This window comes from Thalia democratica, chromosome 6 (genome assembly GCF_965202585.1).
Source record: "Thalia democratica chromosome 6, ktThaDemo2.hap1.1, whole genome shotgun sequence".
NCBI classification, from domain to species: Eukaryota; Metazoa; Chordata; class Thaliacea; order Salpida; family Salpidae; genus Thalia; species Thalia democratica.
Genome location: NC_139170.1, coordinates 49,293,242 through 49,309,374, shown reverse-complemented (window position 1 = coordinate 49,309,374; position 16,133 = coordinate 49,293,242). Strand labels below are relative to the sequence as shown.

General features: G+C 26.3%; 1 protein-coding gene and 6 non-coding genes across 7 annotated transcripts; 4 read left to right on the top strand and 3 right to left on the bottom strand.

Moving 5' to 3' along the window:
- The first annotated feature begins 1,639 nt into the window (after positions 1–1,639).
- On the top strand, positions 1,640–2,262 carry LOC145839204 (RING finger protein 145-like). The gene is made up of 2 exons (XM_082946811.1): positions 1,640–1,721; positions 1,895–2,262. Exons 1-2 carry the CDS (start codon positions 1,640–1,642, stop codon positions 2,260–2,262), a joined length of 450 nt encoding a protein of 149 aa, XP_082802937.1.
- A 3,660-nt stretch (positions 2,263–5,922) lies between these two features.
- On the top strand, positions 5,923–5,994 carry Trnac-gca (transfer RNA cysteine (anticodon GCA)). Its single transcript has one exon. It is a non-coding gene; the product is annotated as a tRNA-Cys (tRNA).
- Positions 5,995–6,723: 729 nt separating this feature from the next.
- On the top strand, positions 6,724–6,796 carry Trnak-cuu (transfer RNA lysine (anticodon CUU)). Its single transcript has one exon. It is a non-coding gene; the product is annotated as a tRNA-Lys (tRNA).
- Positions 6,797–7,433: 637 nt separating this feature from the next.
- On the bottom strand, positions 7,434–7,504 carry Trnag-gcc (transfer RNA glycine (anticodon GCC)). The gene has a single exon. It is a non-coding gene; the product is annotated as a tRNA-Gly (tRNA).
- Positions 7,505–10,485: 2,981 nt separating this feature from the next.
- On the top strand, positions 10,486–10,556 carry Trnag-gcc (transfer RNA glycine (anticodon GCC)). The gene has a single exon. It is a non-coding gene; the product is annotated as a tRNA-Gly (tRNA).
- Positions 10,557–11,193: 637 nt separating this feature from the next.
- On the bottom strand, positions 11,194–11,266 carry Trnak-cuu (transfer RNA lysine (anticodon CUU)). Its single transcript has one exon. It is a non-coding gene; the product is annotated as a tRNA-Lys (tRNA).
- A 730-nt stretch (positions 11,267–11,996) lies between these two features.
- Trnac-gca (transfer RNA cysteine (anticodon GCA)) lies at positions 11,997–12,068 on the bottom strand. The gene has a single exon. It is a non-coding gene; the product is annotated as a tRNA-Cys (tRNA).
- Between the last annotated feature and the right edge of the window lie 4,065 nt (positions 12,069–16,133).

Below are 16,133 nucleotides of genomic sequence, written 5' to 3'. Positions count from 1 at the left end.
ATTTTGTTTTGTATCAAGCAACAAAGCAATGAAAACTACTTAACATTTTGTCTTGTTAATTTCATAAACAAGTTTTCAAACAAGGAAATATACAAAAAGATAAGAAGCCATTTTTCTTAGAGTTTTAGGTAACTCTAATTTATAATGACGTAATAATTGTATATTTTCATTCAATTTACTCAGAAGCATAAGCTTAGTAATTTCATTTTCATAACCAGCTACACAGGTAAGTAAATATTAATAATTTATTTAAAGTGTTATTCAAGTTTATGTTATTTATGTTTGTAACTTCGTTCATCGCTTTATGTACTTATTCTAAGTGTAAGTAGTTAATTTTTATTTAACTTTTTTATGAACAAAATTAGGTTTTTCAGTGGTAAAACTAAATTAATCTGAGTTTATATTGAAGTTTTGTATAAAAGTTTTCATTTTACTTCTCAACTATAAACCAAGCTCAGCTTGTTTTTAACCCAGAAAAGCCACAAAAACTTATTCATTGTTCAGTTTGTGTTCAAGTAAAAGCACTTTAACTGGTAGTTCAGGAACAATTACACAATGAAAATTGTCAATTTAAACATTCTTCAAAAACTTGAAGTATAAAATTGTATAGAATGCCACAAGTTCATTTAAACAATTTTTCAGTATTTTGTTAAATACTAGCTGTTTTAAAGAACATGTTTTGCATCTTTCTTATTTGTTTAAAAGTTTTTTGACTATTTCCAACTTTATCATAGTAAGCTAATGCATATGAGTAAAACTATTGTAAAAGGTTGTTGTTTGAGTATACATTTTTTATACAAGAAAGTTTTTGTAAACTTCTTTGCTTTTTTGTATTATCAAAACATTTTTTTGAGTTTTATAAAATCTACTAATCATTTTAAGAACTACAGAATTCTATAAAAAAAAGAAAACTTAATACTTCATAAAAACTTTGTTTTGAAGGTTTTTGTTCTATTAATGCTGCTTAAAAAAGTTTTAAAACTTTAACTACCTTAGTTTTTAATATTACAAATTTATAAGTATTTGTTGTGAAATAGCAATCACAAAACATTTTAAAATCTGCTGAGTTCTAAATACTTTGTTTTCGAAAAATTCCCATTAAAAGCATAAGTAATATGCTGCAATTTTTAATTCTGTCTTGTATTATTAATCTGTTTAGAATTTCTTATGAAACTTCTACAACACTTGTGAAGTTTATATGTAATATTAATAGGTTAACGTTTGATTTGTCATTATTGAGATTTTATTTTAATGTTAATATAATTTCATGAAATTCTCAAGTTTTAAATAAAAATCTGTGAAACAATTTTTGTTGGTTTAAGGGTTAAGTTTCAATTTTTTAATGAAGGTTTCAGCACCATTTGTCAATTGAATTGAACTAATTTCGGATTTTTTTTTATTGTAGTTTCAAATTAACAATTCTAAATATATAGCCTTATTTAAGCAACTGTGAATGTCAATAAGATTAATAAGAGTTTATTATACGAACAGTTTTCATAATTCTAAATACAGAAAATTATAAACATTCTTTGACTGTGGAACTTTAAGTTATGATTTATTACGCTAATTAAATAAATTGCGTTTAACAAAACAGCAAATTAATAACAAACTATTTTTTACAGAATTAAATAAATAATAAATGACAATGAACATTCAGAAAAATATTCGTGTCTTCTCTTGCATTGTCATCATGTGCACCATGGCTCAAACAGAAGTTTCCGGCAATTATGATGCAGTGAAACAAATAATCGAAAATCTTACAAATTCCGATTTTGTAGTGAACAACAAAAACTTGATTTTAAATAAAATACTAATATCCTAGCAGACCAAAATAAAAGTTTCAGCGATCGAGTTAAGAGTTCAGAAAAAGCTAACAGAACCTCTATCTCAATAGACAAATTACTGTACTACTTCACGGAAATCTGCAACGTTTTCCTCGCAACAATCGTGCTGGGAGGAGTTCTCGTCTTCTTTCTTGCTTGGGACGAAAGAAAACAGTTCAACAGGGTCAACAAGGTTAAAATTTCCCTGAAAAACTTGAACTTTCGCGCGCAAATTCACTCAGGCGTAACGTCAACAGACGAGTGCTCGATATGTTACGAGAGTTACGAGCAAGGGGAATTTTTCTGCGTGTTGAGAAAATGCAGACACAAGTTTCATCTGGGGTGCTTGCAGAAGTGGGTTTATCATCAGCAGTGTGACGCAATAACGGGGAGAAATGACGTTACTTGCCCGCTATGTAGGGCTTCTATTGTGAGGTAAAAATAAGTTATGGATATAAGGATGTAAAAATCTTATACTTTTTTGTTTTTATTTTCATATCATTCCTAGTGTTTAGTTGCTGCTTAACATTTTTTTTTCTAATATTTTTTATATTTTTGTAGGATAATTTATTTTGCTGTATAATTGCTGTATAACATGAAGCTTTAATAAAAAATGAGGATTTAATTTATTAAAAGTATTTCATTGAGAAAACTAAAACGATCAAAATGAAGAATTTTTAACTGTATAAAATCTACTATCAAAAACTTTATAGAATTTTTTTTTAATCAAAGTAAACATCTAAACAATCATTGATATGTGTGGATATTTGTTCATTTTTAGTTTTATAGTTTTGCTTGTTTTTAACAAGCTAGCAGTATAAATCGCCTTTTCTTTTTTTTTCTTTAATTTAAGTTGCTTTTGACTAAAAAAATGCATATGTTTGTATCAAACAGTACAAAAAACTATAAGAAAATGTTAAAATAGTACACTTTAGAGGCTAATAGGTTTTTCAACAACTTTTTCTTTACAATTTTTTGTTTCGGTTTTGTTAGTTTTATATAAATAGTAATAAAATAAAAGTAATAGTTGCTGACTTTAATCATAATACTATTTCTTCAATATATTCGTTTGTAAAGTTTTCAATAATAAAAAAAGATAAAGTGTTAGTTATTTGAAAAAAAGTAAGTGAATGACAACACTTTTATTTAAATTTTGTTATAAAAATTATATCTGCTTAATTTATCATCATTAAATTTAAACTAGAACTATCTTTAAAAAAAATTTTTAATAGGCTTTGAAAATGTTAAACACGTAAAGTTTATAATGGTTTGAAAGTGTTTCTTATATGTTTCTCTGCTTTACAGTTGAAACAGTTAAATTATCAAAAAAAATTGAGCAAATCACAATTGACCTTTTATGTTTGAACATATTCGTTAAATAGCAACACAAGTTCGTGACCAGTATTATGTGATTGCAATTGTATTTACAACAATAACTTTTCAAATTCAGACAGTTTAAAATTTATAAATAGTTCTGCTAAAAAAATACTTATAGTTATTGTTTAACCAATAAACTTTTTTGTATAATGAACAATCAGCTGTTTTACACGTTATTATTTTCCATAATTTTTCAAAGTTAATTAATGCAAATAAAAATAATATAATTATAACAGAAAATACTTTTGTTTACTTAATTAAACTAGTTACACAAATAAGTTAACTTAATATGTTTGGAAAAAAGGTCAGTTTAGTCCTAAAATAATTTTCAGTTGTGTAAATTTAACGAGATTAAGTTAAAGAAACTATTTCTTGATTGATATATTACATACATTTGTTTTCGATAATTAATAAGGGTGTATATAAAACACAGTTCCAGTAAAATTTTTATTAATTTTAAGTAAACAATTGTATAAGTAATGTTTGTAATCTATTTTTACTAAAAATTTTCAAGTAAAGCATTTAGCTTGCTAAAAAACTAGTTAAGGTTTTAAAGTTTTGTATTAAAACTAAATCATATAGTTTTATATCAAATTTTACTTCAGTTAATATTTAATATTTACAAGCTAGAATGCAAAATTTTAAATTTATGATAAAAGTGTATGGCAACTGGAGGTTAAGAATAGGATTGAAGCTAAACTATGATTTTAAATATTTTTAAAAATATAGAAGTTTTTTATGTAATAGTTTGTCGTCAGCTTACCCATTTAAGTAAATTTTATTAATTTTAAATTAACTAATCAATTTTCATGACTGTTACATTTTTTTAAAGTTTTTTATCTAGTACTGACGAGGTCTTTGGCCGAAACTTTGTTTGCATAATAAGGTCTTGAAAGAGTAAGTATAATTTTCATTAAAACATATAAAATTTTAGGTCAATTGTAATTTACTTTTCTCTTATTGTCATTCCTTTACCAATTTCATTTGTAAAGTATCTTAATGTAGGTATGGGTATGAGTTTATCCTAAACAGTGTAGAAAACTGAAATTATACAATAACTAGATCCGATTAATTTACTTTATTCTTTCAATAATTTCTTGAAATATCATGACCAATTTTTAATTGATATTTGGTATTTAGAGGTCTTTACAGCCAAATTTTAACAAACCATTACAAACTGAAAATCGTGCAGAAATCTACTTTAGCAATGAAATGATAATTTACATAGAAACATTAAAATCGCATTGTAATTTTGCTACAGCCAAAATGACTTGACCAATTTTCAATGGTTATTTGAGATTGTGAAATGGGTTAAAATTAAATGAAAGTTAAGAAAAAAAAAACTAATAGTTTTGCAGAAATCTGGATGAAGATAGGTCCTTAGTACGTTTACATGTTTATTATTTTTTTTCGTATGTCTTCTCTTTAAATGGTTCAATTTTTGATGATAACGTTTAGCAACTCCAAGCCGCAAATTTAAGAATTACCATTGATGTTAATTGTTTTGATAAAATTAGTATATAAACATTTTTACGTTAACTTATAAAACTTTAAATGTTATATTAAAATGTTTTCTTCAAAATAAACAATAGTTTTAACTTCTTAACAATTATAATAAATGAATACTTATGATCTTTTTTATAATTCGGTCATTTGAGTTTATACCAAACAAACTTAAAAGTTTGCATCAAATTCTAAAAATTCTGTTGAAAATTAATTGTACATATTGTTCGAAATATTTTAAACACTAGTTGGACAAATCGTGATCAGCTCATGTAAAAATATTGTTCTATAACGAACAAAAACTTTAAAAACTAGGCAAGTTTTTGTTAACCTTTCTTATATTGGATTTTTATTTAGAAGTTTATCTGTTTGGTACTGTAGTTTGAATGAAATAAGTAAAGTAATAAAATATAATACACAGTTGTACAACTATTGCCTGTAGCTTATCTAGTTTAAGTAAAACATTTCACGTAAACCTTATAACTTTATTTGCCTAAAATATTTTAAAGGTATTGATATTAAGTATTGAAACTAATTTTTATTATTTTGTACTTTTTGTTTAGACTTAGGTACTTTTATTATATACAAACTAGAATGTTAGTATGTAAAGTTTTGTTAAAGGTAACTGGCAACTAGAAGGTTAAGCATAACATCAAAATTAAATTCCTATTTCAAATGAAAATTAAAAGCAAAAAATTAAAATTCAGAGCATATAAAACGTTCGTTGTGTATATTGTCACATACTTAAAAACTTTTTTTTATAAAAATGTATATAAATTAAATGATGTCTGTTTTTTCATATTTTCATTTGGTTAACAAGTTTATTTGTAAGGTATTTTAATAAAAGTTAGAGTAAAAGTAATTTCTACACATATTGCAATTAAAACATATTATACAATATTTAGACCCTATTTGTTTATAAAATTCTTAAAATAATTTCTTGAAATGTCATGATAATTTTTCAATGATTATTTAAGATTAATAACTCTTTACAGTCACATTAAAACATAGATGCATAAAAATTGCACACTAGTAACTGTGCAAAATTATGCTTTAATACAACCGTAATTAAACTTTGAGTATTATTAGTTTGATATATCTTATGAAATAGCAGATTGAACTTTTAAATCAAATTAATAGCTCATTCAAACGCACTTGTATCGTGCTTCAGGCTGTTTACGTTAAATATATAAACACCAAAACACTTGTGTAGATGTGCGGGGATATAGCTCAGTGGTAGAGCAATCGACTGCAGATCGATAGGTCCTTGGTTCAAATCCGAGTGTCCCCTCCATTTTTACTTTTTATTTGAAATTAAGGTTTTTTTGAGTTTAAACTAATTAGGTTAACCTAAACAGATATCCTTCAAAAATTTATGTCTTTAAACTTATTTTTAACCTCAAAATCATAGCAAAGTGACTGTTTTATTAATATAATCACAGGTTAACAACTTTGGAACTGGTCCATTCTTAATTTACTTTAGAGTCAGTTTCTAACACCAGTATCGTATTTATCTACGATGCTCAACAATGGATCTTACTTGGTGACATAACATGGTAAAAATGTCTTAAACTTGTTTGAAACTGTGCATTACAAGAACTAATTTCTTAAAAACAAATTCTTTTCAGAAGCAAACGTAACAAAACTTTAGATTTGTTATAAAATTCTGGATTTAAAAATATGATGAAAATTAATTTCAGTTTATAAAGTAGTCCACTAAGCCGTCTGTATTGATAAATAGTTTATTGAACGACAAAAAAGGTGCTCAAAAACAAATTGGTCTAAGGACCTAGTGTACAATAAAACTTTTATTTGATGCTAGCATATGAGCCTTATTGAAAGTAATGTGCGAGACTTATTCAATTAGCTTATAATTTCATAGTCCTTCTGTATTTTGTTTCTTGATCTGCTTGATATAAAGTAGACAAAGTTGATGACACCAATTGATTATGCCCAATTATGACGTATTAAGTGGAGTACGTAAGCAAATATAAACTGCATAAGACCAGTTTATATAAGCGCCCGGCTAGCTCAGTCGGTAGAGCGTTGGACTCTTAATCCAACGGTCGTGGGTTCGAGCCCCACGTTGGGCGTGCTTTTTGCTCGATAATTAAACAAGCAAATTGCTAACATTTAGTTTAGGTAAGTTATAAGTTGACTTTATATCAAATACTTATTCTAAGTACTAGTGTTACAATTTAGTTGTGCAAATTAGTATGAGATAATTAGAAATAGCTAACAAATTAAAAAACATTAAGATGAAGTAACTTCTATACTTCTTTTTGATTGCTCTTTAAACGTCCTATGCACACTTTGAGAAACATTTGGTTGAGAAATCACGTTTTCATCATCAAAACAGAATTTTTTACCTAGGTTTACTTATTGTTTACTGCAAATCAATTATTCAATCAATTAAGTTGTTGAAACTAAACATTTTGCATTAAAACCAACAAACCAAAGTATAAATTGTGGCTTTAAATTTTATAATTTTTTCAGAATTAATTACTTATAAATCTGTAATTTAATTGACTGGTAACATATTAGTTTTAATGAGTTTTTATCAAATGTAGGGTAGATAGACAACTGACGTAAAAAAAAATAGTAAACTTTAATTTAAGAGGAATTTTTGAAAATTAATCTTTTACCTTTAAAATACTTTATCGTATAATAATATATATGCAAAAAACGCAGACAAAGTTAAAGTTTCTTAAATTGCAACCAACAAAACTTTGCATTGTCCGGGAATCGAACCCGGGCCTCCCGCGTGGCAGGCGAGAATTCTACCACTGAACCAACAATGCTTGTGTTAAAATTGAAGTTTTACCGTATATAAACCAAACGCAACTAAATTATCTCGTGTGCTGTGCAGCATAACTTACCAATTCGTTGTCAAACTCACATAATAGATTAACTTTATTTTTCTCTTACTTTTTCAGAACTTCTTCACTTATAGTTTATTTATTTACTTTTACTTTATTTTACTCCATACAATTTTCAATATCATTTCTAACCTTATCAGTAAAAAATTTTTGGTTTTTTAGATTTATTTTAATCAGTATTTATTTTGAAACCAAACTAATGCTAACAAAATTGTTATTATAATAAAACATAGCTTACTTTTTCTTTACAAAAACTTAATGTTTATATAGCTATAGTTAAAATGACCTTTTAATTATCATTTTACAAATTGCTCTCAAATGCTCTCCAAAAATGCACAAATTACACTAAAGAAATCAGAAAAATCCTGATCGACCTCACAATCTTCTGTCTTGAAAATATTGTAGTAAAAAACGGCAATTCCTTCTAAAAACAATCCAAAGGAATTATAACTGGTGACAACAACTCAGTGTCAATTGCAAATATTGCACTGCACCACGTTATAATGCCAATTGCATCTACAATTAAAACTACTAAACTCTTTAAACGCTACATTGATGATATCGTCTTTTTGTTTGAGACATTAGATGTTACAGATAATGTTAAAAGACAATTGAAATGTGCGTTTGAAGAACACAATCCTTTCGTGTATCAATTGTATTCGGAGAGTCAATAAGACTAAGAAGATTGTGCGAACGTGACAAAAATTATTTAGAAGCAATAAAGTCTTTAAAAGATAAATGTTTAAAATCTTTCTTCTGTAAGGCTTTAGTTGACAATATGATTAATATCACAGCAGAATGGAAAGGTCGGTTTGGACCCCCAATGAAGAAGGCAAGAGAAACTAACGATAATATAAGTGTTTGGACGACAAACTTTCCGAAACTATTAAAACTCACTAAGAAAGAAAGAGAACTAAACCCGAATGTTTTAGTGGCATATAAACGTCCTCAAACAATTGCGGCACTATCAACAAACTATAAGATCCAAGCCCATGAAAATAGTGTAGCAATTGGTGGATCTCACCCTTGTGGAAAATGTCTATTATGCAACCGAGGGGGAGTAGGCGGAATGGTGAAAAAAACTAACTTAATAAAATCAAAAAGTGGTAAAATAATTGAATTAAAAAAGAATTTGAATTGCAAAAATTTTGGGATTTATGCGGCAAAGTGCAATGTCTGTGGTGAGCATTATGTGGGACAGACAATTACGTCTTTTTCCCAAAGATGGTGTTCTCACAGACATAACTGGAAGAACATGACCACCAGCGAGACAAATGATCGAGCTGCACTCAAACTTCACTATGCCAACAAGCATCCAACATCGAACAAAACCTTTGAAGAAGCATATTCAATCACTTTTACAGACTCAACAAGCAACCATACAAACTTATATTATTTAGAGAGTAAATGGGTTAGTTTATTACAAGCAAGTATAAACATAAATAAAACAATACTGTCTTTTTATAGATAAAAGCAAACTTATAAAATCAATAGTTTTACAATAATAGGTTTTTAATAGAATAGTTTCACTAAGGATAATTTTGTTTCAGAATAGTTTTTAACCGTTTGTTTATTTGATAAACAGTTTACTTTAAAAACGATATATTAGAAAAAATAATTTGCTGCTGAAACAAGTTAATTTAATTCCTTATTTAATTTTTGTATTATTATCTTACTTAGATTAAGGTTTTGTTTCAGATAGTTATTTTTATTCATGGATAATACTATTTCTTTAAAGTAAAAAGTTTGTAAGATACAGTTTTTTATTAACATAGGTTTTTGTAATTACTTTAAGTATTGTTTAGGAAAAGTTTTTATTTATATTTTGACGATAGCAGTAATTATTTATTAACAATAACTTACATCAAACATTTATTTACTAAGTAGGTTTTAATTTAGATTTTATATCAGTAAAGTGTTTGTTTTTATACGCATTTCATTTTAATTTACTTTTACATACAAAAATATCATTACAATGTAAAAAATCGTATAGCTTTTAAAATTTGGTTTTATACACAGTTTTGAATTACTACGTCATTATATATTTCTTTAATTTTTATTTACTATGTTGCATGAATGTGTTTAGTTCTACTAGTTTTAAAGTTCACTGATAAAGGACTGTTGTCCGAAATTAATTTGAACAAAATGTTGCAATAAACTGGTAGATTTTTAAACCATCGTTTATTTATTTTTTGTAAATACTGGTGCAGGGAAAAAAAATCACTAGTAACAACAATTGACTTGTGTCCTGGACCGATTTGCGAATTATTTATAAATCTTTAAGAGTTCAAGAAAGCAGAATTTGTAAAATGATAATTAAAAGGTCATTTTAACTATAGCTATATAAACATTAAGTTTTTGTAAAGAAAAAGTAAGCTATGTTTTATTATAATAACAATTTTGTTAGCATTAGTTTGGTTTCAAAATAAATACTGATTAAAATAAATCTAAAAAACCAAAAATTTTTTACTGATAAGGTTAGAAATGATATTAAACCGTTCACCATAAAGACTACAGTTATTTTATTACGATAGAAAAATCATTTTGTAAGCTTTAGTTTCAAAAATATCTAAAAAAATTTAAATAAATACTTAAAGTTACATTAAGTATACTCTTTTGTCAAACAAAAAACATTTATAATAATAAACTGTTGTCTAAGAAATATAAAAGGAAAATTAATAATGACTTATGAAGTTATAATAAAGTCGTGAAATTGTATGGAGTAAAATAAAGTAAAAGTAAATAAATAAACTATAAGTGAAGAAGTTCTGAAAAAGTAAGAGAAAAATAAAGTTAATCTATTATGTGAGTTTGACAACGAATTGGTAAGTTATGCTGCACAGCACACGAGATAATTTAGTTGCGTTTGGTTTATATACGGTAAAACTTCAATTTTAACACAAGCATTGTTGGTTCAGTGGTAGAATTCTCGCCTGCCACGCGGGAGGCCCGGGTTCGATTCCCGGACAATGCAAAGTTTTGTTGGTTGCAATTTAAGAAACTTTAACTTTGTCTGCGTTTTTTGCATATATATTATTATACGATAAAGTATTTTAAAGGTAAAAGATTAATTTTCAAAAATTCCTCTTAAATTAAAGTTTACTATTTTTTTTTACGTCAGTTGTCTATCTACCCTACATTTGATAAAAACTCATTAAAACTAATATGTTACCAGTCAATTAAATTACAGATTTATAAGTAATTAATTCTGAAAAAATTATAAAATTTAAAGCCACAATTTATACTTTGGTTTGTTGGTTTTAATGCAAAATGTTTAGTTTCAACAACTTAATTGATTGAATAATTGATTTGCAGTAAACAATAAGTAAACCTAGGTAAAAAATTCTGTTTTGATGATGAAAACGTGATTTCTCAACCAAATGTTTCTCAAAGTGTGCATAGGACGTTTAAAGAGCAATCAAAAAGAAGTATAGAAGTTACTTCATCTTAATGTTTTTTAATTTGTTAGCTATTTCTAATTATCTCATACTAATTTGCACAACTAAATTGTAACACTAGTACTTAGAATAAGTATTTGATATAAAGTCAACTTATAACTTACCTAAACTAAATGTTAGCAATTTGCTTGTTTAATTATCGAGCAAAAAGCACGCCCAACGTGGGGCTCGAACCCACGACCGTTGGATTAAGAGTCCAACGCTCTACCGACTGAGCTAGCCGGGCGCTTGTATAAACTGGTCTTATGCAGTTTATATTTGCTTACGTACTCCACTTAATACGTCATAATTGGGCATAATCAATTGGTGTCATCAACTTTGTCTACTTTATATCAAGCAGATCAAGAAACAAAATACAGAAGGACTATGAAATTATAAGCTAATTGAATAAGTCTCGCACATTACTTTCAATAAGGCTCATATGCTAGCATCAAATAAAAGTTTTATTGTACACTAGGTCCTTAGACCAATTTGTTTTTGAGCACCTTTTTTGTCGTTCAATAAACTATTTATCAATACAGACGGCTTAGTGGACTACTTTATAAACTGAAATTAATTTTCATCATATTTTTAAATCCAGAATTTTATAACAAATCTAAAGTTTTGTTACGTTTGCTTCTGAAAAGAATTTGTTTTTAAGAAATTAGTTCTTGTAATGCACAGTTTCAAACAAGTTTAAGACATTTTTACCATGTTATGTCACCAAGTAAGATCCATTGTTGAGCATCGTAGATAAATACGATACTGGTGTTAGAAACTGACTCTAAAGTTAATTAAGAATGGACCAGTTCCAAAGTTGTTAACCTATGATTATATTAATAAAACAGTCACTTTGTTATGATTTTGACCTTAAGAATTAGTTTAAAGACATAAATTTTTGAAGGATATCTGTTTAGGTTAACCTAATTAGTTTAAACTCAAAAAACCTTGCTTTAAAAAAAAAAAAGTAAAAGTGGAGGGGACACTCGGATTTGAACCAAGGACCTATCGATCTGCAGTCGATTGCTCTACCACTGAGCTATATCCCCGCACATCTACACAAGTGTTTTGGTGTTTATATATTTAACGTAAACAGCCTGAAGCACGATACAAGTGCGTTTGAATGAGCTATTAATTTGATTTAAAAGTTCAATCTGCTATTTCATAAGATATATCAAACTAATAATAATACTCAAAGTTTAATTACGGTTGTATTTAAGCATAATTTTGCACAGTTACTAGTGTGTAATTTTTATGCATCTATGTTTTAATGTGACTGTAAAGAGTTCTTAAATAATCGTTGAAAAACTATCATTTTACTAAAAAATACTAGGTATTTACTAAAATTGGGTCTAAAAATTATTTTATATGTTTTAATCGCAATATGTGTAGAAATTACTTTTAACCAACTTTTCATTAAAATACCTTACAAATTATCTCTGTAATCAAATTAAAGTGTGAAAAAAACAGACAACATTTAACCTATATACATTTTTATTAAAAAAAAAGTTTTTAAGTATGTGACAATATACACAACGAACGTTTTATATGCTCTGAATTTCAATTTTTTGCTTTTAATTTTTTATTTAAAATAAGAATTTAATTTTGATGTTATGCTTAACCTTCTAGTTGCCAGTTACCTTTAACAAAACTTTACATACTTACATTCTAGCTTGTATATAATAAAAGTACCTAAGTCTAAACAAAAAGTACAAAATAATAGAAATTAGTTTCAATACTTAATATCAATACCTTTAAAATATTTTAGGCAAATAAAGTTAAAAGGTTTACGTGAAATGTTTTATTCAAACTAGATAAGCTACAGGTATTAGTTGTACAACTGTTTATTTTAAACCTTTATCTTCATCCAGATTTACGTAAAATTATAATTGTTTTTTAATAAATTTCATTTAATTTTAACCGATTTCATAATCTCAAATAATCATTTAAAGTTGGTCAAGTCATTTTACCTGTAGCAAAATTACAATGCGATTTTAATTTTTCTATGTAAATTATCATTAAAACACAATTGACCTAAAATTGTATATGTTTTAATGAAAACTACTTAAATAAGTAAGCTGATGACATACTGTTACATGATGAATTTTTTTTTTAATATTATTTAAACTCAGAACTTAATTTTAATCCTATGCTTAACCGTCTAGTTGTCAGATACCTTTATCATAACTTCATGTATTTACATTCTAGCTCGTAAATAATAAAAAAATAATTAAAGTACAACTTACTATAATTTAATACGATATATTTTAGTTAAAATACTAAACTTTAACACCTTAACTAGTTGTTAAGCAAACAAAGCTTAAATCCTTACTTGAAATACTTTATCAAAAATAGATGAATTACAACCATTACTTATAAAACTGTGCACTTAAAACTAATTTAAGTTAAATCATTTATTTTAACCTCCCTTAATAAATATCGAAAACAAACGTATATAACATAACAATAAATAAAACTTTCAAAATTATTTCTATAGAAGTAAATACTACTTTAAATGAGTTTAGGAAAAACTTAAGCTAACAAAATTATATAAATAATTATCAATAAGTATATAAAATCATGTTATATTTCAGTTGAATAGTTTTTCTTTTTTGTATTCTTTATTTTTAAAAAGTTATGGAAAATAATAATGTATAAAACAGTTGATTTTTCATTATAAAAAGATTTATTGATAAAACTATACTATGAGTATTTTTTTAGCAGAACTATTTATAAATGTTAAACTGCCTGAACTTAAAAAGTTATTGTTGTAAACACAAATGCAATCACATAATACTGGTCACGAACTTGTGTTGCTATTTAACGAATAAGTTCAAACATAAAAAGTCAATTGTCTTTTTGTTTCGATAATTTAATTGTTTTAATTTTAAAGCTGAGAAACATAAAAGGAACACTTTTTAATCATTTAAATCTTTGCGAGATCTATAATAATAGTTATAACATTTTAGAAAAAATCTATGCAAAATAAGCATAACCGATTTCGACTAATAGCGGGCCTGTTATTATGCAAAATATTCTCTACTAAATTTTAAGTACAAGGCCGAATGCTTTTTTAACTTGATATTTTTAGTAGTCTTTTTTAAATTTACACAAAAAAAAGAGCATGAAAAGTTTTATTGTTTGTTATATTTTTGAAAAATTAATTTTATTATTATTATGTATTTTGCTTAAAGCTTAAAATGCAAACTAATGTCTATGCCAAATAAACCGTTTGGCGATATAATTTCTAAGTGTTAAATATTTTGCAAGCTGCTCTCACCTTTGTTTTAAAGAAAAGATAATTCAAGTTTTATTTTTCAAAGATAAATAAAGTAGATCTTATTTATTCCAAAAGTTAAATATTAGTATTATCATTTACTTTCTTTTTTTTTTAATTACTATTATTTAGTAGTTTAATGTTGAAAACTTCACAGTAAATATACTTAAGAAATGAAGTTATGAGTAAAACAAACATTTATTACTTCTATTTTATTACTATTTATATAAAATTTGCAAAATCGAAAGGAAAAAATTTAAAAGAAAAAGTTGTAGAAAATCCTATTAGCTTCTAAAGTGTACTATTTGAATATTTTTAAACAGTTTTTTTTACTGCATGATATAAACATATGAATTTTTTCAGTCAAAAGCTACTTAAATAAAAAAAAGGCAATTTCTACTGCTAGTTTCTAAAGAAACAAGCAAAACTATAAAATTAATAATGAATGAAAATTAACACATATCAATGATTGTTTAGACGTTTTCGTTAGACAAAATCATAAAAAAAAATTCTGAAAACAAAGTTTATGGTAGTAGTTCGCATACATTTAAAAATTCTTCATTTTGATCATTTTATATTTCTCAACAAAACACATTTAATAAAATGACTACTTATTTATTAGAGCTATAAAATTATTTACAGCAAAATAACTTATATTACAAACTTATAAAATATATTAGAACAAAGTTAAGCAGCAACTAAACACTATGAATGATATGAAAATTAAAACAAAAAAAGTATAAGTTTTTTACATATTTTACATACAGTTTTTTTTTACCTCACAATAGAAGTCATACATAGCGTGCAAGTTACGTCATTCCTCTCTGTTATTGCGTCACACTGCTGATGATAAACCCACTTCTGCAAGCATCCCAGATGAAACTTGTGTCTGCATTTTCTCAATACGCAGAAAAATTCCCCTTGCTCGTAACTCTCGTAACATATCGAGCACTCGTCTGTTGACGTTACGCCTGAGTGAATTTGCGCGCGAAAGTTCAAGTTTTTCAGGGAAATTTTAACCTTGTTGACCCTGTTGAACTGTTTTCTTTCGTCCCAAGCAAGAAAGAAGACGAGAACTCCTCCCAGAACGATTGTTGCGAGAAAAACGATGCAGATTTCCGTGAAGTAGTACAGTAATTTGTCTATTGAAATAGAGGTTCTGTTAGCTTTCTCTAAACTCTTAACTCGATCACTGGAATTTGTACCTTGGTCTGCCAGGATTTTGGTATTTTCTTTAAAATCAAGTTTTGTGTTGTTCACTACAAAATAGGAATTTGTAAAATTTTCGATTATTTGTTTTACTGCGTCATAATTGCCGGAAACTTCTGTTTGAGCTTTGGTGCACATGATGACGATGCAAAAGAACACAAAAACATTTTTCTGAATGTTCATTGTCATCTATTTAATTCTGTAAAAAATAGTTTGTTGTTAATTTGCTGTTTTGTTTAAACACAATTTGTTTAATTAGCCTAATGTATCATAAGTTAAAGTTCAACAATCAAAGAATGTTTATAATTTTCTGTATTTAGAAATACGAAAACTGCTCGTATAAACTCTTACTATTATTATTGACAATCACAGTTGCTTAAATCAGACTATATGTTTAGAATTGTTAATTTGAAACCACAAAAAAAATAACCCGAAATTAGTACAATTCAATTGACAAACGGTGCTGAAACCTTCATTAATAAGTTGAAACTTAACCCTTAAACGAACAAAAATTGTTTCACAGTTTTTAATTTAAAACTTGAGCATTTCATGAAATTATATTAACTTTAAAATAAAATCTCAATAATGACAAATCAAACATTAAACTATTAATATTACATATAAACTT

Coding starts and splice junctions, on each gene's coding strand:
- LOC145839204 (XM_082946811.1), top strand. CDS start 1,640: ATGACAATGAACATTCAGAAAAATATTCGTGTCTTCTCTTGCATTGTC. Junction 1,722..1,894: donor GGCTCAAACAGAAGTTTCCG/GCAATTATGATG, acceptor CTATCTCAATAG/ACAAATTACTGTACTACTTC.